The sequence below is a fragment of the Centropristis striata genome, chromosome 6 (assembly GCF_030273125.1).
Source record: "Centropristis striata isolate RG_2023a ecotype Rhode Island chromosome 6, C.striata_1.0, whole genome shotgun sequence".
Taxonomy (NCBI): Eukaryota; Metazoa; Chordata; class Actinopteri; order Perciformes; family Serranidae; genus Centropristis; species Centropristis striata.
Window position 1 is genome coordinate 8,852,678 of NC_081522.1, and position 26,266 is coordinate 8,878,943.

General features: G+C 37.6%; 1 protein-coding gene across 1 annotated transcript; it reads left to right on the plus strand.

The window, feature by feature from the left end:
* The first annotated feature begins 1,379 nt into the window (after positions 1–1,379).
* On the plus strand, positions 1,380–26,117 carry hsp90b1 (heat shock protein 90, beta (grp94), member 1). Its single transcript, XM_059334725.1, has 28 exons — positions 1,380–1,533; positions 2,045–2,147; positions 2,478–2,619; positions 3,365–3,481; positions 3,576–3,907; positions 4,152–4,263; positions 4,395–4,523; positions 5,033–5,149; positions 5,233–5,370; positions 5,468–5,545; positions 5,632–5,697; positions 6,249–6,518; positions 6,666–6,911; positions 7,691–7,827; positions 7,966–8,044; positions 8,238–8,397; positions 8,701–8,762; positions 16,151–16,457; positions 17,500–17,535; positions 19,387–19,439; positions 19,593–19,676; positions 19,915–20,021; positions 20,901–21,054; positions 23,842–23,943; positions 24,043–24,117; positions 24,208–24,276; positions 24,388–24,523; positions 24,666–26,117. The coding sequence occupies exons 1-28, from the start codon at positions 1,485–1,487 to the stop codon at positions 24,797–24,799; spliced, it is 3,594 nt and encodes a 1,197-aa protein (XP_059190708.1). The 5' UTR covers positions 1,380–1,484; the 3' UTR covers positions 24,800–26,117.
* The last annotated feature ends 149 nt before the right edge of the window (positions 26,118–26,266 follow it).

Genomic DNA, 26,266 nt, shown 5'->3' on the forward strand with positions numbered 1-26,266 from the left:
ACTATAAGTATTTTCTTTTTCATTCCTCCTGGTAAGTTTACATTATGTGGGGAGAAATGTTATATTTTCTTAATTAATAATAATTCCTCATGGATTTAAACCATTTAGTAGCAGCTGACCTTGTGTTAATCTAATCTAATCTAATCTAAATACAGCTAAATATGTACGAACTGGTTTCAAAAGTGTCTTCAAAGGACCAATAAGGTTTTAAATGTACTGTGTATTTTATAATAATGTCCATACTATATTAAATGTAACTGAATCTACCACTTTTCTGTCACACATATTTGTATGCACACACATACACCTACACCTACACTTACACATACACATACACATACACACTCACAATACATACCACACACCACACCCATCACTGGAACTATAACTGCTATTTGACACCTGTAGCGTAATCATATACTCACACAACTGGGTGCATACACCCAGACAGGCTGAGCAAGCAGCATATTTAAGGCAATGCGCATATTTGCATGATAATGTTAGACACTATTTATCCAACCACTAGAGATTCCAGTATGACAAAATCTCAGTTTTTCACAAATTTGTTCAGATTATGTTTTAGAATCTTTGCCATCGTCTCCATTTTCAACTTTGCAACTGAACAGTGACATCATGTGGACAAAAGTCAGTGGTGCGCAGTTAGTGTGCAATCATCATTCAGTGTATGCTTCCACAGCAGGATATCTACAGCAGTTTTATTTCGTTTTACTTATTTAATTATAAGGACAACAACATTTTTGTCAACTTCCAACTGTGGTCCTTTGGTGAGGTGTTTTAAAACCAGTGAGGTGATGCTTAAAATTTACAGTCAGAAGACAACGAGACAGCAAGAAGCAGCAAACATAACCTGCAGTAATACACAAAAAATTTACACTATGCAGTACATATATCCATGCAAGCAAATCACAGGAAGCAACAAAACACAGCCAGATAATCGTGATTGTTCTTTGACACAACAAATACACAATATACCATATACATAAAAGTAGACACACGTGATACATATAAATACATATAGACAGAAACAGACACGTAAATTATCCACTCAATAGAGCCATAAATAAGATCTTCAATGTCACTTGGCTGTGACATTGCATAAGAAAATCAACATTTAACTAACGTGTTGACAGAGATTTTTTTCTTCCCATATTGAGAGGTAAATTTAGGAAGTGATGTGCTGATTATTCATTCTTGGCCAATAGTGTCTAGCCACGATTTTCGGGTCTTGACTTATGTTGAAGAATCTGATTGGACAGCATGTACCGAATGCTGCGCTGTGATTGGTCAGAGGTTGTGCGTGGTGCGCGGCCATTGGTCGGTCGTCACGGGTTTAAGAGAGTGGGCTCTTTTGGTGGGAGAGGCAGCTTGTCAGTCTCTTGTTAAGGCAGTGCTGCGTGCACTTATCTCCCGGCTTTTGTTTCAGGAGCTGAAGATACACATCGGCGTTCAAGCAGTGCCTCAAAATGAAACGAGTCTGGGTGATAGGTCTTCTTGTCGCACTCTTTGCCTTTGGTGAGTGGCGGAACGATTTTACTATTTCGTCTTACTTTTTATTACCCAACATTTTAGCTAGCGTTAGCCAGTAAGCTAGCGTTAACTTGCGTTTGGGCTTCATTCGTTGCTACGAGCCTTCATACATTTGTAGTTATAAAGATTCATTTTGTCCATTTATTAGAGAAATGCAGCGTGTTTAACTTGCTTTCAACACATTTCTTGAAGCTAGTATCCGTTATTTCTAATTGCCTTTCCAGAAGTTTCTATCAGAACCACCAAAAGCTGATTGATGCTAGCTAACATACCCGTTAAAAACCGGTGCTGTTGCATAGATGGAGAAAAATCCATATTCAGGCTTAAACATCCCAACGCTACTTAAAATCACACCTTACTTATTTGGTGATTTCAATCCATGTCTTTGCAGAGCTTCGTGCTCAATGAAACAATACTAAATAAGTATGTCTCCAGAAACACCTGCAGAAAATGCGTTTTATTAAATTAAATCTAACTCCCTTGTGACCCATTACAGCTGCTGTAAAGGCAGATGATGAAGTTGACATCGATGGGACAGTAGAGGAGGACTTTGGTAAAAGCAGAGATGGCTCCAGAACCGACGATGAGGTGGTGCAGAGGTAGGTGTCACTTTGAATATCTTTTCAGAATATGCCTGTTGTGTGAACTGTGTCCCTATCAGGAAAGGTCGACTAAACCTAGAGTTAACAGCACAAGGTCAACATGACTCACTTGTGCACACAAACCTTGAATAGTAGTAGTGGTGGTAAAGCTTTGCAATGTTTATTGCACGTCCCTCATTAAGACTAGGGAATCTTGTCGTTGCTTTAACTACAGTACTGATCCCTCGAGGGAAGAGAACAGATTTTCCTGTTTGTTGTTTGCAGCTATGATTTGTTGTTGTGCGTTTCCCTGATCTTACCTGTGCGTGTGCATCTGTCTATCCCCAGAGAGGAGGAGGCTATCCAGCTGGATGGATTGAATGCAGCTCAGATTAAGGAACTCAGAGAAAAGTCTGAAAAACATGTCTTTCAGGCTGAAGTCAACCGTATGATGAAGCTGATTATCAACTCCCTCTACAAGAACAAGGAGGTGAGCAGGAATAAATTACATCTTGATGTATGATCACCAGTTTTGGAAGAGGATTTCTGTGAATTCCCTTGGATCACAGAGGTGTTAATTTAACATATTGCTTATTATCGAGGTTGTAGTTTCTGGTATATTGAATTTTGTTTCAATCTGATATTATTTCACCTTCATGTTTGTAAAAGGGGTGGGCATACTATTGAAAATGCCTCTTACTATGATGGAGTTTAGTACTGCAAACTACCACCTTAAGAACACAGATAACTATTATTATTTAACAGTGGTAGCATTTATGGCTAAGCTGTTATATGCTGTGTGTATAAAACAAATTAAAACTGATCTGAATTTTAAACAATGTATAAAATTAACTATAATCCCTGACAGGTGAATTTGTCTGGTCCAGTGCTCCAGACACTAAAGTCCCCAGTAAAACTAATATAATACAAAATAGCATCACTACATAATTGTAATAAACAACATTAAAACACCTCGATCACATTAAGGCAGAATAAACAAAGTCATATAAATAATACTGAAGTGTAGGATATAAGCTAAGATGCATGTTATACACATATAATACATTACACTCCTGCAGGTGTGTCAACATTGTTTGAGATTTGTTGGGAGGGGGCGAGTCTGTGTGTCGGCTGGTTGGACTCAGACTAGGCAGGATTACTGTCACCATTATTATGTTTTAGAGACGTCTACAGAAAAGGCTGAGCTCATGATTTTTTTTTTTTTTCTGTTTCAGATCTTCCTCAGGGAGCTGATTTCCAACGCCTCAGACGCTCTGGATAAGATCCGCTTGTTGTCACTGACCAATGATGCTGCAATGGCTGCCAATGAGGAGCTGACCATCAAAATAAAAGTATGCAAAAGAATGGAGTATGTTGCAGTCCTTCTTGGTAATGTTGATGCTTCTTGCTCAGTTGATAACTTAACTGTATTTTTCCCATCTCCAGTCTGACAAGGAAAAGAACATGCTCCACATCACTGACACCGGTATTGGAATGACCAAAGAGGAGCTTGTGAAGAACCTGGGTACCATCGCCAAGTCTGGCACCAGCGAGTTCCTTAACAAGATGACAGAGATGCAGGCTGAGGAGCAGTCAACCTCAGAGCTGATTGGACAGTTCGGTGTGGGTTTCTACTCTGCTTTCCTCATTGCCGACAAAGTCATCGTGACATCCAAACACAACAATGACACCCAGCACATCTGGGAGTCCGACTCCAACCAGTTCTCCGTCATTGAGGACCCACGTGGGGACACACTGGGCAGAGGAACCACCATCTCGTAAGTTTACATTTGGTTCATACTCAAAACACCTGTAGTGATTTTAATTACTCTTTAGCGTTCTAAATAACTATTGCTGGTCGTGTTGCTCTTCACACCTCTAATTCTGTGCCCAGAATACTGTAACACTTACTCAATTAGATCTTGAATGCATTGGGGTTTTTTTTTTTGCAACATTACATTCAAAATGTCTTTGTAGTATTTACTTTTAATTTAAATCCTTCCCATCTTTTTCTAACGTCAGACTGGTCCTGAAAGAGGAGGCCTCAGACTATCTGGAGCTGGAGACCATCAAGAACCTCGTAAAGAAATACTCTCAGTTCATCAACTTCCCCATCTACGTTTGGGCCAGCAAGGTGATAACTTCAGACACTTCCTCCCACACTTTGACTCATACTTGATCCCAGCGCAATTATATTACGAAACTGATGAAAATATGGAAATGAACAAATGGCCGTTGCATAATTTCTTCCTGTCCAAATGCCAGACTGAGACAGTTGAGGAGCCCATTGAGGAAGATGCTGAGGCAGCAGAGGAACCCGAGAAAGAGGCTGCTGAAGATGAGGCTGAGGTAGAGGAAGAGGAGGAGGACAAAGACAAACCAAAGACAAAGAAGGTAAGCTGTTTATATAGGGGTGGATGATGGGGACAAAATTAGTGTTGTGTTAAATTTTATTTGCAAGTTAAAAATGTTAATATTAACTTAATTATCACATTTCTTGCAACATTTGGGCTTTGAAGTGTGATACCGCCTAAGAAATTATTATATGAATATTTGCAGAGGCAGTAAATTATATTTGATTAAACACTAGCCTCTCTATGTGTCCAAGCTAAATTTGCATACTATTTGACCGATCAGCCTAATTTTTTTTGCACATTTATGACTGCATGTTCAAGGGCTTCTCATGGTCACACTTTTTGGAAAAACATGTTTAATTGAAGAAAATCATCATAGCAAAAGGAATTTCCAGTATTTCGTTTTAACAAGTGATTGTCATAACTGAGGACTTTAAGCCAAATGTTTCTGTGGTTCCTTTTAGTAACTTGTGTAGATAATAAATGCAGATTAACCTTTTGGGCCATATTTAAAAAAAAAAAAAAAATGTCTAATCATGTGTGTTGTAGGTTGAGAAGACTGTGTGGGACTGGGAGCTGATGAATGATATCAAGCCCATCTGGCAGAGACCAGCGAAGGAGGTTGAGGAGGATGAGTACAACGCTTTCTACAAGACCTTCTCTAAGGTGGCCACCTGAACAGCGTTGTCAAATAGCCATATAGATTGTTTGCCTTCCTTTTAGGCTCAACATGTATCTTTTTATTACAGGACAGCGACAACCCTCTGGCCCACATCCACTTCACGGCTGAGGGTGAGGTTACCTTCAAGTCCATCCTGTTCGTGCCCACTTCAGCACCCCGCGGACTGTTTGACGAGTACGGCTCCAAGAAGAACGACTACATCAAGGTATTTTCTAGGAATTTTAGAGATTGTGTTCTGATTATCACTCTATAAGCATGAATTGCCTTGACTCACTTTCTAATTCACTGTCTTTCTGTCACAGCTGTTTGTGAGGAGAGTTTTCATCACAGATGACTTCAATGACATGATGCCCAAGTACCTGAACTTTGTCAAGGGAGTGGTGAGTTTTTGGTTATTTGAGTGCTAACTGTTTGGTTTATCCTAGCTAGAATATGCACTATTATTAATGGAAATGTATTTTGTTAGGTTGACTCTGATGACCTTCCCCTGAATGTGTCAAGAGAGACTCTGCAGCAGCACAAACTGCTCAAGGTGAGTTTCACTTCTAGCATTACCACAACACCATCTTGGTAAAAAAAAAAAAATGTTTCTGTAAAGATCACTTTTTACTGCACTTTTTTTTTTTTTTGCATGTTGTATTATTTATTTTTTATTGTTCGCTTTCCACTGAATATTTGTTATGAGGGTCATTAGTCACAGTTGTTGCAAACGTTATGAAAAAAAAAAAAATTTAAAACTTCTGTTTGGTTAGTTTACCTTCAACATGATCTGTTCAAGGACCTTTTGAAGAAAATGTGCTTTTCAAACCCACTGGTGGATTTGTGGAACAGAAGGTTAAAGCTTTTTAATTTCCTTTTTTGTTTTCATTAAATGCAAAATGATTATTGATAAGCGAGCAGGAAAGGAGCTTTATTTCTCATTTCATTTCAAAACCGAAGCCGGTAAGTGCTGTGCAGGAAGGGGAGAGGGTAATGGAAAACAGTAGGAAAATAAAAGCTTTAAAGTAAAAAGGTTATGAATAAGTAGAAAACTAGAAGTAAAGGAAAAGTGACAGAAGATGTAATGTTCTACTCCCTATTCAGGTTATTCGCAAGAAGCTGGTGCGTAAGACTTTGGACATGATCAAGAAGATTGCAGAGGAGCACTACAACGAGAAGTTCTGGAAGGAGTTTGGAACCAACATCAAGCTGGGTGTCATTGAGGATCACTCCAACAGGACCCGTCTGGCCAAGCTGCTCCGCTTCCAGACCTCCAACAGCGACACAGAAGTGGCCAGCCTGGAGCAGTATGTGGAGCGCATGAAGGAGAAGCAGGACAAGATCTACTTCATGGCTGGCACCAGCAGGAAGGAGGTGAGTCGACATATTTGGATTGTTTGACAGTTTACATTACCAGTGTTGATTTAACCTGACCAAACAAACCGTATTCTGGAATAACGCACTCTAAATAACCCAAGCATTTCAGATACATTGATCATGTGTCCTGTTTTCCCTCTGCAGGCTGAGTCTTCTCCCTTCGTGGAGAGGCTGCTGAAGAAGGGCTACGAGGTGATCTACCTGACAGAGCCTGTGGATGAGTACTGCATCCAGGCACTGCCCGAGTTTGACGGAAAGCGCTTTCAGAACGTCGCAAAGGAGGGCGTCAAATTCGATGAGAGCGACAAGACCAAGGAGAAGAGGGAGGCCCAGGAGAAGGAGTTTGAACCTCTCACCACTTGGCTGAAGGACAAGGCCCTGAAGGACAAGGTAGAGAACTATTTTATAATATTCCTTACAAAGGAGAAATAAATGCTAGAAACAAACAATAAAATTTGGCTTTAGCTGCCAAGGTATTTCTGTTCAGTCTGATCAGTCACAGGGCTTCTCATAAGGATATGGAGTAGCCAGCTATGGGGTTGCAGGTGCAGGCATGTGAAAAACACATCTGATTCAGATAAGACGTGCAGTTGAAGATTGGGCTGCTGTAAAAAAAAAAAAAAAAAAAAAAAAAAAAAATCATGATGTAAAGAGATATAAATTTGTGAAGTCATTAAATCCCAAAAATGTCTTTGTGGCGTATATGGAACGTGAAGCACTTTTAGTGGACTTTTTAATGTTTATTGCTCAATGGTGAAGTTGCTGCCATCAGCGTTTTCTGAAGTACTCGTCTAATGAGGATGTCCATTGTTGGTGTAATCAATACAATTCTTAATGTGTTTTGTCGTCAATTATTATGCTAATATTTGTCAAACACTGAGGACTACTCTCGGCTCTCTTCTTAGGACACAACCTCTCAGCTGAGCACACTCACACATTTATAAAGGGCTTTTGGGGGACAGACTATTACATTTCTATCATCATGCACGCAGTGTTTTGAATCAGAGGCTACACGTGCAACCTTAATAAAAGTTATTTTATTAGAATCAAACTTTATTCATTCAAGTCCAGCAGGCTACTTTATTATGCGTCTGCTGTTTGCCTTGCAGCCAGCGCTTACAGAAAGCTCTGCAGTCACTTTATGTAATACCATACTGTCTTTCTCACAGATCGAGAAGGCCGTCCTCTCTCAAAGGCTAACCGACTCACCCTGCGCTCTGATCGCCAGTCAGTACGGCTGGTCAGGAAACATGGAGAGGATCATGAAGGCACAGGCTTACCAGACGGGAAAAGACATTTCCACAAAGTGAGTAATGTTCCTGTGCTCTTCTTCTCTGTTGATCCTCATTATCACAGTTGTAAAATGCAAATGTGGAACATGTTGTGGTCTGCCTGAATGTTTACTGAGCTTGTCTGGTATTTCTCCTCTTCTCTCTCCTTTTAGCTATTATGCCAGCCAGAAGAAAACATTAGAAATCAACCCCAAACATCCTCTCATCAAGCAGATGCTGAATAGAATCAATGTAAGTCTGACTACTGTCATTTCCCGACATTTATACTGTTTTAATGATGACATTATGTGACGCATGGAAAATAACTTGTTGCTTTTATGGAATGGGAACGGACATGTATTGTCTTCTACGCAGCATATTTCAACATGAAACGGAACAATTGGAGCAGACTACTGATCAGTTTCTTTTCCTTTGTGTCTTTCAGACCGACGGTGAGGACCAGACTGCGTCAGATCTGGCGGTGGTCCTGTTTGAGACGGCTACGCTGCGCTCAGGCTACCAACTGGCAGACACAAAGGCTTATGGAGACAGGATAGAGCGCATGCTCCGACTCAGCATGAATGTACCTCTGGACGAACAGGCAAGTCAATGCCGGCTGCCACATACTGTATTACTTTGGGAACATTTGCATATCAAAGTTTTCAGTTTCAGTGTGCAGTGTTTCAGTATGCGTTTGTTTGTTTTTTGCATCAGAAATGGTTCCACTTCAGTTTTTTGCTGTATTTTCTGTCTTTTACAAACATTTTAGGCATCTCTGCTTCCTGCAGGTTGCTCAGTTGGGTCATTTTAAATCGGCTCGGTTAAAATGGAGGGATTTTTATGCTTAAATGATGTGATTGTTCTACAGGTTGAAGAAGAGCCAGAGGAGGAACCAGAAGAGGCAGAAGAGGCAGCAGAGGACGACTCTGAAGATAAAGAGGAAATTATGGATGATGAAGATGATGAAGAAACGGTGAGAACACCTAACATGCTGCAGTATTTTAAGACATAAAGTTAAAACAAATTAGATGCCTACTTTTTCTTTGGTTGTTTTTTCATAACTTTCATTTTGTTCTTTTACAGACAAAATCAGACAAAGATGAACTGTGAAGCACTGAATCGAAGAGCATGAAACAACGACGCTGGAAACGGATTTAAGTCTTATTCCAGCGCCTCCGTGGTCGACGTTGTCCTGGGTGGGGTCCCTGGGTTGGGGTTTTTTAAGGCGAGCATTGTTTGTTTTTTCGTTTTCTTTTTTTTTATTACATTCCTCATGACTGTAAATTTGTTAATATTTAACTGACCTGTTCATGGAAAGAAGCGATCCTGTCTCTTGATCGAATAAATGTTTCCTGGAAAAAGGACATGGTGTCTGTCTGGTGATGGTCAAATACACAAATAACTAAAAGGAAGTTGCTTTGACTTAACGGAAGAAAATTAGATGTCATTGTAAGTAAAGGGGGGGGGGGTAAGCCGTTTGTTTTTTGTGGTTTAAGGGTACAGATTTTGGTGGTTTGTAAATGACTATAACAAGGGATGGACACTTTATAGAAAAGGTTTCTAGCCAGCTTGAATTTGCATTTCTAAAATGACTGTCCGATTCTTTGGCAGGTACAGAGCCATCAATCCATCAGCGCTTGGTGTGTAAATGTAACGTGCATCAACCAAAAATCTCTTTAAGAGGCCAAATCTAACGCTCAGAATGCAAAAATACTGCAAAATTGAATGGACAAGGAAAACTGATGAAACAAAAACTTAAACAGAAAAAAAGCTGTTTGAGCTTCCTTGAATCATCACACTATCAAGTTGGTACTTATTGTTTCACTGAAACATCAGAAATGAGATGCATTCAATACCCACATGATCCTATTGATTATTACAGGAAAAAAAAAAAGTCTTGTGTCAAATACCAGGGTCCTACTGCATCTGGTTGCATTTTGAAGTGTGTACTCATGTTTTACCCATGATCCCCTGCTGCTGCTGCTACTGTGTCCTGGCCTTCCTACTGGATCACTGCTGTCTCTGCACCTGGTGCTAAACTAGCCAAGCAAAGGAAAAAAACAAAAGCTGTAAGTGAATAAATCTGCTGGTATGCTGCAGAGAAGCTGGGGGGGAAATAGAAGTTTCGGGGGCATTGATTATTCCATTATGTTTTCTGTTACCTGCATTGCAGATTCAAAGTAGAATGTATAACAGGGGTGGTCAACCTGTGGCTCCAGAGCCTCATGTGGCTCTTTAGGCCACCTGCTGTGGCTGAGACAAAAAAAAACATATATATTTTTACATAAAAAATTTAATTAAGCAATGGTGTAGACCAAAAACTATTTGTATTCTTTAATTGTAAAAAAAAAAAAAAAAGTATATTAATCTTTAATATTTAAAAAGTTTTGACATTTAAGTCAACTAAAATGTGCTTCATGGCTTACGAAAGTCTCCGGCCCGGCGCCTTAACTTTTAAGTTTTGCCAACTTTGAGTTTAGTTTTGAGTTCCCCTATATAGACTAGTTTTCAAAATCGTATTAATAAATGCACAATTTGACTATTAATGTTTGTAGGCTGATTTAGACTTATTAGGCTGTTTAATTTTCTCAATTTTTGCTCAATATAAGGTTTGCGGCTCCATTCCGCGATTTTCTCTTTTTTTTGGCCAGTGGCTTTAGTTAGTGAAGGTTGCCCACCCCTGATGTATAACATCTTTGAGAAAATAAACTTGTGATAAGCTGGACACGGCTGCCCTTTTTGGTGTCTTTACAGCATCCCTAAAGGAAGACATCCTACTGGTAAGGCTTGATTTACTGCAGAGGAATTGTAAAGTACTATGTCTTCACTGAACAGTTTCACTGAGCATGTTGCAGTTCAATGATAGTCTTTCATTTACAGAGGGTGAACAAAATCAATGGAGAGGAAGTTCCTCCAGGTAAGAGTCTCTCAACTACTGACAGAATTGCTGGTTGCTTTAAGTTTGATTACGGTAGTTGTTGCAGGTCCAAAAAGTGTGTAAATACAAATCCAGGTTTAAATCAAGGAGACGCAGCAATGCAGAGTCCATTAATGCATCCACAGAAAGTGATTGTATCTTTGCAATCATTTTTCAATCAATGCAACATCAAAATCAGGCAGGAAAACAAATTGTTTCATCTCATGAGGTCCAGGCATTTTTTAATGTTTTTTCACTGAGTAATTGTAATGACTTCAGTTGAAACTGCATGCTTAACATTTGTTATCAGTGCAGTCTGTGTGTGATAAGATCCTATGGCCTTATCTTAACATCTGTCTGTAGTAGAAACTTGAAAGCCGTCAGTGAACCAGTGAGTTTTCTACAAAGCACAATACGAAACAAAACTTGACTGAAAATACAATTTTACTTATATACTATATTTACTTATATATATATATATATATATATATATATATATATATATATATATATATATATTTAATTACCTGCAGGCATCTTGGGTTACACCTTTAATTATGCTTGTAATTCCAGTTAATTTTATCGTTTATGCTAGCAATAGACTAAAAAGGAAAAACATCCAAACTACTTTTTTGACAAGTGCATCTGAGAAGACTGTGGGCTGACTATAGTATTATAATAAATTATAACCTAATGAAAATCTTTGTACTGAAGCATTGAGTCAGTGACTTCTTTGTTCTACAACCCAAAAATATTTTTTTTCCTGCAAATTTTCACATTACATTTGAATTACATATATAAGTTAATACCAAGTATAGGCTAAAAATGATAACGATGGAAAATATCATTAATGTATTTTAACATTGTATTACAAAACTGAGCCAGTAGGTGGCCCGGTAACCCACATTTTGAAACTATGAAAGGCACTATTGTGTGTTTATCAGAAGGAAGAAAAGTGTTAAGGCAGGACAAGATGCAACTGCACTCAATGCCAGTTTACTAATACAGCCAAGAATAAACGCAATAAATCCTACCTTACTGGAGGTTTGAAAAGTAATACTTACAGGCATTTAATATTTTGTCTAACCCATTTATATCAAGTAAAGGCTAAACAAAAGAAACACCATAACCATAACCTGTCTCTGCACTGTCATTGCAGTCCTGGAATAACTGTAACTGCTGTGGTTTGGCACTCTTTACCTATATATATATTTATACAACTCGTACAGTTGTGACATCATCACCTTACAGAAGTCCTGACAGCTCATTTAAAGATTCCTAAATATGGATTATATGAGCATTTATTTATGGATTTAGTGTTTTGATACTTTCACTGTATTTTTTATAGCAACTAGATCTGTTTTATAATCAAATAGAAAGAGATCTTACTTTTTGTAATATGGGACCTTTAAGTTAACTTCAGTACCTTTTAAGGTCATCACATATGTTTTTGCATATTCATATATATGCAAGCATATAATGATGATAAAGTATATATGGTGAATGTGCAGGTTTTATCTGCAATTTATTATTTTTCCTATTTGGCTATAAGAAATGTGAATTAGTTTAAGTAGGAATAAAATATCACACACACACACACACACACACACAAAATTATTATAAGCAATTCAGTCTGGTGTCTTAATACAGTTGTGTCATAAACAAGCTAAACATAATGCACTTTACACCATTAAAGAGGCTAGAGAGGTCCGGTGAAGATTGTTTATGTCATCACATGTATCAGGAGTGCAGATTTTAACTGTTGAGAGAGAAAGAAAACACTCAGCATTATGTGGTAGATGTGTGGGTAAGAAACCCAGTCAGCACATTTCCTTTGGATGTGTAAAATATGGGCTGAGGTGTGGCCCACATTTTGAGATGAATGGATTCCAAAACCTGGTCTGAAGCTGAAACAGAAAAGTGAGCCTGTTGGAAATGACTGATACTGTGCACATGTTTTTACATGAAATCGGCAAAGAGTTGCACCTGCTTATACTACTTATACAGTATTGGTGGTAATATGTAAAAGCCCTTAACATAGATTAAAATGTATGTTAAATGCTACTGTAGTAGTTTAATTTGCAATGCTTGACCTCACACTGCTTGTCTTTAGCTGCAGATGGCAGCACAGACTGTACATTCATGATTCAGTCTTTATTGTAAGTGTTTTAAAGAGGTGTTTATTTAACGTTTTCTTTGCTTTGGTGTATTTTTTGTTGTACTAAAGATGGTTTTATTTACTTCATTAACAGGTGAGCTAAATGTGAATAAAATAAAAATGAACATTATAACCTCCATGAAGTTAGGATTTGTGGTATTAGTGCATTAATATCAGCTACCTTATAATAAACTTAGTATTTGACTCTGAATAAATATTTGTGTTCAACATGTCATCAAAATGTTGACTCTTCAATTACAGTAGATCCACAGCCTGCTGTTGTACTGTATGATTACTGAGCGTTATTCCAAAGGTCTATAGAGGCAAAATTCCTGCTTGGATATACTGTATTCTTTCCTTCCTTATTGCATTTTGTGAATTACAATCCAAAATTGTATTGCAACCCTAAGGCGATTCAGACGTTCTTTGCATTTTAAAGTGTGATAATTCCACAGCTGCGAGCTCTGTTGGTCTGTTGAGAAGCATTAGGCGCTAACAATCTTCAGGATCTACGCTTCAGAGAGCAGCACTGATGCACAGTGTTTGCTCTTTACTAACAACTGATGTTTTCTTACAGTAGGCATGATCATTTAGGTTGTACTGCACACATAAAAGGTCTTGAATGGTGCGTTTGGGAACTAGCAGCTAAGCAGCAGCAGCAGCAGCGTAGCACTACTGGTTACTCCACGGACGTTCCCCCATATGTTTGCCTGAGTGAGAATAAATGTTGTGCTTACTTAATAAAGAGTGACAGATGTGGGCCACAGCAGGGGGAAGGGTATCATAGCGGAGTCAAAGAGGGCTGACAACCATGGCAGAGAGCTAATAGCTGTGCTCTTTTGGTATTTCTTTTCTTCGTCAAATGAACCCCTGTTGCAAACCTGTAGATTTATTCCTTCATCTCTCATTCCAACAAAGCATAATAATACCAACAACGTGCCACATACAGAGGAGGATTGTTGTACATTTGGCTTTTGAGATTTTTTCATACAGTAGCAGTTGCACGGCCTCAGAGACTCTGACCAAGGACTTCAGTATGTCACTAAATCAGGACTAAATGCTTTGGTGACCGGGCTTTCTGTTGCCCCAAAATAATCTCTATCCCTTTCCCCTACAGCAGTAGTTCTCAACCTTTTTGAGTTGCCACCCCCAATCTAACATGCATGTTGTCCGCGACCCCCGCTCACTGAACAGAATCTCACATGCACAGTTCAGATCATACAAACTCAGTTGATACAACAAATTTTGGACAAATAATGAAGCACAAAATGACCCAAAAAAAGAAACAAAATGAACAAAAAAAGACACAAAATGACCAAAAAAAGGAAACAAAATGACCAAAAAAGACACAAATTGACCACAAAATGATCAAAAAAGACACAAATTGACCACAAAATGATCAAAAAAGACACAAAATGACCAAAAACAAGACACAAAATGATCAGAAAAGACACAAAATGACCAAAAAAGACACAAAATGACCAAAATGACAAAAAAAACACATAAAGACAAAAACACATTAACACATGAACACTTTAACACAGTGGAGACAGAGCTGACTTCCAAAATGATTTGGCGACCCCCAGAAATCATCTCACGACCCCAATTTGGGTCGGGACCCCAAGGTTGAGAATAGCTGCCCTACAGTATGATCTTTTCCGCTTATTGATGCTTTTGAAATTCACTTAGAAGCAGAGGCATAAATATAGTGCAGGCAGATTCAGATTGCCACCTTAGTAATACACCTGTGTTTAAAGGAGGACTATTAATGTAAGAATGCTGCCATTTGCTTTATACAGATTTAAGTCAGCCACACTGGTTCTGATAGCTTTCACTTTGGCCTCTGTACATTCTGAATACAATGGCCTATGTAAGTCATCTGACTACATGTCATACTGACTGTGTGTTAACTAGTAACACGTGTGCACTGGGACTACCTTACACCATTACTTAAAACACATTTTTATTTTCTTACTCCAGTATTTCTCCTGACGCTAAATGTTTGCACTCGCTGCAGGAGTTTGTCATCTCCATGTTCACCATTGTTAACATATGATTGCTTTTGTTGTCTTTCTCCCTGATTAGCTGTAATGTGTTTTAAGTTGAATAAACCAAGAAGTTAAAGTTAAGAGCACAGTTGCCAGTTTTACAGGTTTAAGGAGTCTCAATTGGAATTTTGAGAAAGTGTAAAAGAAGTCTACTTTCTTAAAAGTGCTGTTTTATGCATTTCAGAAACACATAATTATTTTTTAAAACCCAAATGACCGCTTCACTTGTCAAAGCCTCTACATGTAAAGGACATGACATAGATTGCATCGACTGTCATATGTTACTTCAAAATCCGGTTTATCACCAAGCAGGTTTCCATATACAAGGAAATTGCCTTGGTGTAATTGGGGTGTTTCTGGCAGCACACAGTGATCGCCTGGGAGTGACAATTCTGAAAGGTCCCTAAAATATGCATCAGATTTATTAATTTTTCTCCCTCTGGAACAAGAAATAGGTCCTAAACTGCCGGGGATATTAAAGAGACAGTCCCTCTATAATGAGCCTTTGTATTGCGGCTATTAATTAGTTTAGAAATATGATTAATGATTTGATTTGATGGTGGAGGACTAGATTTTTTTTTTACAATTTTTTTTTTTTTTTTACCGTTTTAGTGGCTTTAACTTGTATCTGTTAGGCTATATCTCATTTTAAATGAGGGGTTATATAAAGTAGATAGAACACCTTTTATAAAGTATTTTTAAATAATAATTATTCTATTATATTTTTAGATTTTTCTGTATCTTTTTAATTATTTTTTATATATTTCTTATTTTACATGCCCATTTTTTTCAGTAGGTTATGGATTATTTTAAAAATTAAAAATAAACACAGATTCCAGAAATCCAACACGTACTAGACAACAGACATAACACGGTTATCTCATGTCTGTCAGTGAGAATCGATCTCTGGCTGATACACCCGAGGGTTTCTCTTAACCATCATTTGTATTTTGCGTCTGACTGCAGTTTCTGCGCCGCTACTGCTCATACGCAATCCCTGGATAGGTGGTTGCCATGGATTCGTGGGTCACATGCGTGGGTTTCCTGTAGCCAGAAGCAGCAGAAGAAGAAGATGCTTGGACGAAAAATCCAGAGCCATTTTCATTCAAGAAAAAGAGAGGATTCGCTGTGCATGGCTTGCTGACTGGGTGGCCTGACTACACCCCGTCTGCTGATTTTGAGATTTTTATTCTCCCATCTCAACAGTGTGCTTTTTTTTATTCCATCAAATTCGCAGCAAACCGGGTTTTGTCCACATCCATAGACTGATAACAGGAATGAGTATAGAAATTCCTGAAGGACTGACGGAGCTGTTACAGAGCTTTACCGTGGAAGTGTTGAGGAATCAGCCCAGGGATTTACTCGAGTTTGCGCTACAGTACTTCACCCAGCTGAAGGAGAGTGAGACCAAAGAGGCCTCATTTGGCAATGACCAAAATTCGGCCCCAAGACCTGGAAAAGCGGTCAATTTCATTGACGAAGCCATGCAGATCGATTCGGAAAACGGAGAGGAGGACGACGACGATGACGAGGAATTCATAGGTAGGCTGATAGATTTACAGTATGTATGTGAGGAGGATTGTGACAGTGAATTTATTGTATTTAGAACAATGAGCAAGTATCTGAGACGCACATTGAGCGCAGTGATGCTCCAGCGCTCGCCACCTTGCCTCCACCACGGCTCTGTCATTTGCCATATATGGTCACGGAGGCTCAGTGATGGTTAATGAACGTGTCTTGGTCTGTATCTGTGCAGACACGCTTTTGTGAAAAAAGGCAGCTTTAAGGCATAGGAGCTGAAGGAAGAAAAGAAAAAAGGAAAACTGTGTTTTCTATCCAGACCATGCACCTCTAGGTCATTTGAATTTGAATTTTCAGTTTCAGGTGCAGGCCTGATGGGCCTTCCTCATTATGTGTCAGAAATATGACAACGCAGATTCAGATAGAAACCTCTGTTGTGATGCATGCAATGCAAAATTTGACTTTTCTCGCCCTAGATTAATTTCTGTGGTCATATGTAGCACAACGGCCGGTGCAGTATTGCCATAAGGTGCAGCAAGTAGCATAGCAACCCAGAGCTCTGACACAGCATCCCAATGAGTGGTGGGGTCTGCAAGGCTGGCTGCAATGGTTACATAAGTACAAATACACAGTCTTTAAGCTAATATTTGAGTATTTCTTGGTCCTGATACTGCCCCATCACACCTCAGCTGCCCTCACTTAATCATATTCCAATGTGCCTCGTCTGACAACACTTGGCTTTAATGGACGACACCTCCTATCTCATGTCTATTTCATACTGAGACTATTGTGTTTGGGCTTGGCACTTTATGCTGTTTTGCATTTGAATTTCTTCCCATTCAAATGAGATTCAAACGCACTTCAAAGCAGCTGTCCTTATTCAGGTTTTACCCAAATGAATATGGCTCCTTAATGAGCTCACTGCTGGTTGTACTCCACTACACATGTCCTCCTGATGTAGAAACATAGTGCATTAACATAATACTTTCTAGCAATGATTCAGATAATGTGAAAATATACTTTATAAGGACATCAAACATGTAACTCTTTTATGCTTTTGCAGCCCCGGTGATAAACAGATTCATCAGAAGAGCATCAGGTGAGTTGTTTAGAGTCTGTCGAGAGGAAAACTGCACAATGTCTGGAAACATAAAACCGCTTTGACATTATTGACGTTCCAGTGCAAGTGATTTTGAAGTTTTTTCCATCTGTCTTTTCTCACTGTTCTCAGCTTAATATAATAATAATAGCGTTGATGTATAGAGTCTGTAAAACCACTTTGTCTCAAGCCTGGTTAATAATGTCAGTGAGTGACGTAGGCGGCGAGATGAGGACAAGTACTACTAATAATAATCTCCTACTCATCATAATAATAACGTTGTGGCTTCAAAAGAAAAATTTTGATGAATGGGGACTGATATGCAACTCCAATTCCGACAGTTAGGACGATGTGTCAAACATAAATAACATATTGTAACACAGTGAATATGTATACATGAGTGTATATTTAAAAAAATAAAATAAAGTTTGAACATTAATCATATTGTCTTTATACAGTTTTAAATTTAACTTATGTTACAAAGGATTAGCAAATGATCACATTCTGTTTTACTGAAGTTTTAGACAAGGCCACAACGTTTTTTCTAATCAGGATTTTATCCTGATTTTTTAAAAAGTAAGTATTCAGATCCCCTACTTAAGTAAAAGCAGAAGTTAAAGTCCTGCATTCAAAACTTACTTAAAAATACAAAAGTTTCAGATTCAAAATGTACTTGAAGTATCAAAAGTAAAAGCTCTTGTTGTGCAGAATGGCCCCGCTCAGATTGTTATGTATACTCTGAATATATCATTGGATTATTGTTAATGATGCATTTATGTAAGCAATATCTTAATTTTCTCAAGGTAATATACTGTTATGAAGTTGAATTTAAAAAAAGTCTAATCAATTTATTGTGTTTTTATGTGAAATCTTCACCTGAAAAGTAACTAAATCTGGCAGCTAAATGTAGTGGAGTAAGAAGTACAATATTTGCCTTAGAATGTAGTGAAGTCGAAGTATAAAGTTACATAAAATGGAAATTCAGGTACAAGTCTCAAATTATACTTAAGTACAGTACTTGAGTAAATGTACTTAGTTACATTCCACCACTAGTTGTAGCTGCAGGTCTCACAGCCTGAATGGAAAGTGAAAGTATTCAGTAACATATTTCTTACCTTTTATTACTACAGACTGGAAATTATTAACATCCTCAAACTAAACATTAAACTACAGAAGTTCTGAAAGGCAAGGTGAATTTTTTTTTCACCTTGCCTTTCAGGGTTTTTGTATTAAACCAAAGAAAGTGTCATTATATACTAAATAAAAAGTACTGATACATGGTATAGATATTTGATTAACAGTGTTTCAGTACATTACAAGCTGAACAGCATCAGAAGCCTTGTGCTTTTCAACCTTTGCTTCGATTAAGTAGAAACTCCCCAAAAATCCTTTAACAGAGAAAAAATGGAACAAACCTCAGGAGGAGGGACGGACAGATGTGCAATACATAATTGAAACAAAGCATTTGTAATTTGTGTCCTGTAAGAAGCAAGGTTCATTCAAGCACAAGTTTGTTTTGACAGAGCAGTATTTTGCTGTTAAAACAGGAAGGAAATGTGGTATGAGTGCATAACCGCATCATCCCCCCACTTAAGATGAGAAAAGTTGTGTTTTTTTGAAAGATTTATTGCATAAAACGGCTGAATCATCCCCCAGATATGACTTTTGTTGGGATGAAAGTTGTGCTGTTGGGTCACTTGAATATGAAGCATTACTCCTTAGTGTTTTAGTTCAAATGTTGTTATTTCCAAAGGTTCTTTACTTGAGCAGGAGGTTGACCCTTTTATGGTGGATTTTTGCTTTTTGGTAGTGAGTGTACAGTTCATTAATTTGTTGATCTCTGTCATTCAGTGTGTGCTGAAGCTTTCAATCCAGATGAAGATGATGAGGATAAAGAGCCAAGGGTAAACTGTGTTTCTTACCTCAAAGTTCCTGTCTCCACCATATGAATTATAGCTCTTCATCTGAATCAAACAGTAAACATTATAAAGTTTTCTGTACTTTAATGTGAAGTCCATCATTGACTCATATCACAAGATCTGGGATTCAATTTGCAGGTCACCTACCCAAAAACCGATGAGCAGAGACAGAGACTACAGGAATCATGTTGGGACATTCTTCTGTTCAAGAATTTGGATCCGGTGAGTGGATTATTCCATAAGCACTCCTCTGGTTTACACTCTGCCATCTCTTAAATTACACAAAGGAGAACATGTCCTGAGGCCAGCAGCTTTCTTTTTGCCACAGCTCAGTGCACTATGCATGATTTGCAAAGATGGTTATTTTAAAATAGCTGAAGCGGCACATCGAGTGGATTCTGCATGATTGTTTCAACGCGCTTAAATGAATATATTTGACCGATGTTTCACACCGTCACAGGAGGAGATGTCTCAGGTGCTGGATGCCATGTTTGAGAAGTTCTTCACTGAAGGCGAGCATATCATTGATCAAGATGATGATGGGGACAACTTTTATGTTATTGAAAGGTGAGCAATCATTACCTGGCTTATTGACTGTTGTATATTCAGGCTGTTGCACTATACTGATACATATAATAACCATGATGTAGAAAAAGAAAAATAAATATTGATATTATGTTAATAATACACACATGATAAAATTGTGCAAATAATCCTGCATCTCTCTTTTTTTCCCATGTAATTGTTTTCTCCACTTCCCTATACTCATATTGAGTGTAATTAATTTGAATAAAAAGATACAAGCATAGATAAACAAAGATAATTTGACTTATTATTATTATTTATTTATGTATTTATTTATTTTCTATAGATAATGTTATTATCATGTATTCTTTGACCACAATAATCCTAATAATTACAAAAATCGGTAACACTTTATATTAAGGTCCTTGTAATAACATTAATTAACAAGTAATAAGGCCCGTGTAAGTGCTTACAAGATGCTTATTAACATTATTGTGTGTTTATAAGCTTATATAAGTGTTAATAATGGCATTACAAACACCCATGACCCACCCATTATGTCTTTGCCATGCCTTTATTAATCTTATTTTGTTTGCTTATTGATATTAAAATATACTTTATTGCTCATCTATTATAAGTTAACTATAAGTTAACTATGCTATTTGCAATTACCGGATCTAAAGCGAGAACAATGCCTTATTACTTGTTAATTAATGGTTATTAAGGACCTTATTATAAAGCGTTACCCAAAAATCTAATATCATGACAGCTCTGTTATATATAACTTTATGAATGAAAATGAATATATTAGTGAAAGAATCCATAAAATCAGTGTTTCCTGTTGATTACAGTTCAGGACATACTTGTATGTCTGTCTTGTGTTTCAATTTTCTCTGATTTTACCTTTGTGTTTCCATTCAGTGGGAAGTTTAACATTTTCGTGAAGGTTGACGGTGCAGACAAGCTGGTAGGCTGCTATGACAACCGAGGCAGCTTTGGAGAACTGGCGCTGATGTACAACACCCCCAGGGCAGCCACAATAATCGCCACCTCGCCTGGAGCCCTTTGGTGCCTAGTGAGTAAACCATTAAATCCTCATGCGAGAGCACAGTTGGCTCCGTATTCAGGTTTTTATGACCTGCTGTGCTGTCAGTTGTTATGATTTACAGTAAATATCCAAGTTGTCTGTGGCAGTGTTGGCACCTGAGGTGAGACCATGTTGAGATAACACAAACAAAATGTGCTCTAATGCTCCTGGATATGAATTCATATGGTTATGAATGCATTGATTAAAGCTAATGGATGTGCAAACTGAATATCTTAAAATATATATCCGAGCTGCACAATTAATCAGAAATGTATGGAAAATTAAGTATTGACTAGTGCAATAGCTAAATTGCAAGAGGCACAATATGTGTTGAAGGTAAAATATGTGTCAAAATACCATTCTGAAATAAATATTGTTGTGCTGCAGAGATATTCTTGACCCTAAATTATATTCTACAGATTTAGGAAAAACTTTGCTTTGTACAAAAATTATCCTACCATTTTAATATAATTTTGATATATTTTTCAATACAATTTAGAATATTTTTTACACAAAAAAATGTCATTCCACTCAGTATTGTGAACCATATCACAATTGCAAAACTAATCACTATAAGATATTGTTGAGAAAATATTTTGAGAAGATATACACTTTAATCACATTGTCACAATTATTTAATGGAAAGAGGTAAAAATATTATTATTATTCTAACTTAATGGGAGATATTTTATTTTATTTTATTTATATAATTTAGGCCTATTCATGTTTTTGTGTGGCTTATTCAGCAAGCTCAGCTATCAGATCAGGGACCTGTTACATAAAGCGAGTTTACCAGATAAGTCAGGCTCGTTCTGGTTAGTCTGACTCATTTACAGTTGATTCATTTTCATAAAGCAAATTCAGCTAGTTTCTCTGCATAAATTGCCATGGTAACAAAAGTTGAATTTGCTTCATGGAACCAAATCAAGAGAAAATGATTCAGACGAGCCGAAATAAGCCTGGCACATTTGGTAAACTCGCTTCATGGAACTGGCCCATACTCAGACAAACAAGGCTACACTTGTCAGTTTTATATCTTAAAATGAACTCAGATAGTTCAATACTCAAGAAACCGTTTTTTTAAAATGTCACCAACATCATGAAAAAAGACACAAGTAAAGTTGAAAACTTTGTCCTGTATTTTTAATGAATAATTTCAGCATTTTTGTTCCAACTATTTTAAGTAATTGAGAACAGCAGTTCTCCAGAGCAGATCCAGAACAGCAGTTGTGAATATTGAGTTGCTACTTAATCTGTGATACAGCTTGTTTATGAATGACTCAGCGAGGGTCGTGTCCTTAAACGGTGGGGAACAGCTTTGTTATGTCATCTGTGTGTGCACCGGGCAGGTTGCAGCTGTATCCCCTGTTGACCTGGGGACTTGTAGTGCATGTTCGAATCTGTGAACAAGCAGTCGGACTTGTTCAACAGACAAGCTGCTGAGGTCGAGGATGGACGCTGCTGCTGAAGGGCCTCTGAGCAAACAGTAGTTTATAGTCAGAGTTTTAGTACTGTAATTTAAATTGTATATAGTTTGTGAATAATAAAACTCCTCTATCTACTCTATTCTACTCTGTTGATCTGCCCTGTACAATGACATCTATTGCACGTCTGTCCGTCCTGGGAGATAGATCCCTCCTCTGTCGCTCTCCCTGAGGTTTCTTCTTCTTTTTCCCCTGCTAAAAGGTTTTTTCAAAGAGTTTTTCCCTGGCCGATGTGAGGGTCTAAGGACAGAGGATGTCGTACCATGTACAGTCTGTAAAGCCCTTTGAGGCAAATCTATGATTTGTGATTTTGGGCTATATAAATAAAATTGACTTGAATTGACTGTAAGCTAAGTTTGACCCTACTGACCACTTCACTACAAGATAAAAGCTGTTTAGGGACATCTTCGCAGCTAGAGGGCGCTGCAGTCAACTGCTTGTGTTTCCTACCATCTGTGTTGGCATTAAACATGTGGCTTGGCATTAATTGAGTCTAAACTATAAATCATCCTGGTGAAATACAACTAAGATATTTCAAAATGATTATCACTAAGCAGCAGGATGACACGATCACATAGTTGCTGCTGCATCAATTATGCCCTGCTTGCTTTAAAAAAAGTGGGTTACAGCGCCCCTTAGTGCAAAATGTTGTTTCATGAGTTATTGTGAATGAATGGGTGCCAGAATGGTCTGGAACTGTAGGCAAAATGAAAGCGAGTACCTAGCCAAAGAGTGCAGGGAATGTGAGCAAAAAATTCAAAAAATGATGGCGATGCCAGACTTTCTGGGCATCCTGGATATTTTCTCCATTATGTGTTGTGTGAGTCATCAAAAACATTGTTACATTTTCCAAGAAAAGAAAAGAGAGGAATCCAAAATAATTTTCTGTCACAGTATTAATATTCATTAATTTTCACCACATGATTATTGTGGCCAGAAGAACTTACAATATTGTGATATTGATTTTAAAAAGTATGTAGAAAAAAAACCTAATGCTATCAGTTAGTTACATCCTATTTTTCTGTGTGTTTTGTCTCTTTTGGGGTTAATCTAATGCCAAAAATTTAAAGTAAAAGCCTGAACACAAAACCCCCCAAATTATTTGAGAGACACTGAATATTAACATGATATTATAATAGGTGTATTATTAACATGATATTATTATTTATTTATTTTTAAGTATAACTATAATTGTCAATTCTGGTACAGTTAACAAAATAGGGTAGCAGAATTACACTGTCTTTAAAGGTGAACCTGAATCTTTTTCTTTTTCTTTAATTCTGTGTTTCAGGATCGTCTGACATTCAGGAGGATTATAGTGAAGAACAATGCCAAGAAAAGGAGGCTGTATGAGGCATTCATTGAAACGCTACCACTGCTTACGTCATTAGAGGTTAAGATTAGCTTGGTCCTTAAAGTGTGAAGAAAGTACCGGATGTATTTCCCATAAAAAGAATTACCCGTTGTCAACCAAATATCCTTTCACCCACAGCTCTCAGAGAGAATGAAGGTAGTGGACGTAATATCCACCAAGGTGTACAATGACACACAGCAGATTATTGCTCAGGTGATGAATCTCTTTGTAACATAATTTCATTTTCTGCTACAATGGAGAACTTTGAGTTGCTTATTTTTCTGTGTGTGCTTTGTATTCCAGGGTGATTTAGCAGATTGTTTCTACATTGTTGAGTCTGGTCAAGTTAGAATCACCATGAAAAGAAGCAGGGTATGTTTGCCCAGTATAACCTTCATTTTAAGATGTAAAAAAAAAAAATCAAAAACCTTTTGTTTGTGCATCTTGGTATTTCATCGTGTCTATTTTTTTTAATCGTGCCAGACGAAAAAAGACCAGGAGGATGAGGAGGTGGATATCGCCACTTGTTCTCGGGGCCAGTATTTTGGGGAGCTGGCACTTGTCACAAACAAGCCCAGAGCTGCATCAGCCTATGCTGTTGGGAGCGTCAAATGCTTGGGTATATTTTGTGTAGTTTTACGACTATTCATGTTTTACACCAAGCATGTAAACTTCTCAGAATAGGCCCTAATACTTTACATTACTCTCGATAACTTTCCTTAAACTATGTCTTACTCTTGTGTTCTTGTTTTTTTGGTCAGTGATGGACGTCAAAGCCTTCGAGAGACTGCTGGGCCCGTGCATGGACATCATGAAGAGAAACATTGCTAACTATGAGGAGCAGCTGGTGACCCTGTTTGGGAGTAGCACTGAGATTGAGAAACAGAGTGCATGAGACAGCTCCAATGGACCATGAATCATGGATGGAAAAAAAAGGCTTGTATGGATGTTTTTCCCCATAATCACTTACGCTTTTCTTACAGCAAATGTGAATATCCTCTTCAACATTTGTGTGTTAGATAAACAAAACAGACTACGCCAGAATCCCATATGAGTCAAGGTTCATTTTAGCAGAGTTTGCCACAGAGTGTAATGACTGAAGTGAAGTAAGCCAAAGCAGAGTTGCTTAACGCTTGTTTGAATTAGATTTCTCACGACTTTCACCTTAAAATGTAAGCGTACATTTTACTTGTAAGTGTCGGACACATTATTTGTTTGTATACTGAACACTTTTGTTAACACTCACCTTTTTTCCACAGTGTTATGGCTACACCTACAGTATAATATCGTTTGTAAATTTCTAAACATTGTTTGTTAAAATCAGATGCCAAAGCTAATTTCTTACTGGATAAATGTGAGCAAATATCTCACAATCTCTTGTAATTTTTGGCCAGAGCACTAACACTGGCACCATGAGGCACACTGGTACAAACGTGCCCCAACATGAGAAAGAATAAACAATTTGTAAAAGAAACAGATTTGATAACATATTTCACATTTTGATCATGACAGAATGTAGACTTGGCAGTACTTTGACATTTTTACCAAATACATTTCTGTTTCTCATAAGATTTAATCCCTTGAATACATGTTCATAAACTGTATCATTGTTGGTAAGTGTGTTTGTGGCTGTTAGCCTAATACTATGCTTTTGCAAAAAAACAAACTTCAGAAAGATAGCTGATAGTTTTGTAAGAATATACAACACATTGCTGTACAATTTGAAACTGAGTATTTACTGTTATAATATAGGCCCAGCTTTAATTTAATAAGTTGCCCCACTAGACTGTAGTCATTATAGGCAGTGTCTTGAAACAATTGGTTTTCCTGTATTTTAATGTAAAATTTAAGTCATATTGTTTTCGTGTCAGTGAAGCATACATCTGATTATGACATCCATTATTGCTGTCTACCTCTGCCAACAACGTATACTGTTTGGAAACACATATTCTGATGTTCCTAAACAGGAATCTAAAGTGGGTCTTCTCTCTCTTCTTCTTCTCTCTCTTTTTAAAATTAATAATTGAAGTCTTCTGTATTTTGTCTGTGGTTTACTGCAGCTTAACTGTTAAAAGCTGGTTTAACATTTAAACATTCTGAATTGATTTACCCCTTTGTGCAGGTAGTGCTGGTAAATTTTGAAGGCAAACCCATAATACTGACTGAAAGTACTGTATGTTTCACTTTTCATGTCAATAAAAAACATTTTTATATTTGAGTGTTACATAATTATTTGAAACAGCTTTTCATTCACCATTCAGCTACGTATTCATTCATTCGTTCATTCATTCACTTATACAGTAATTCATTTGGCCATTCACTATATTTTGTGGTAAAACAGTTAAAACAATGATTTAGTTAC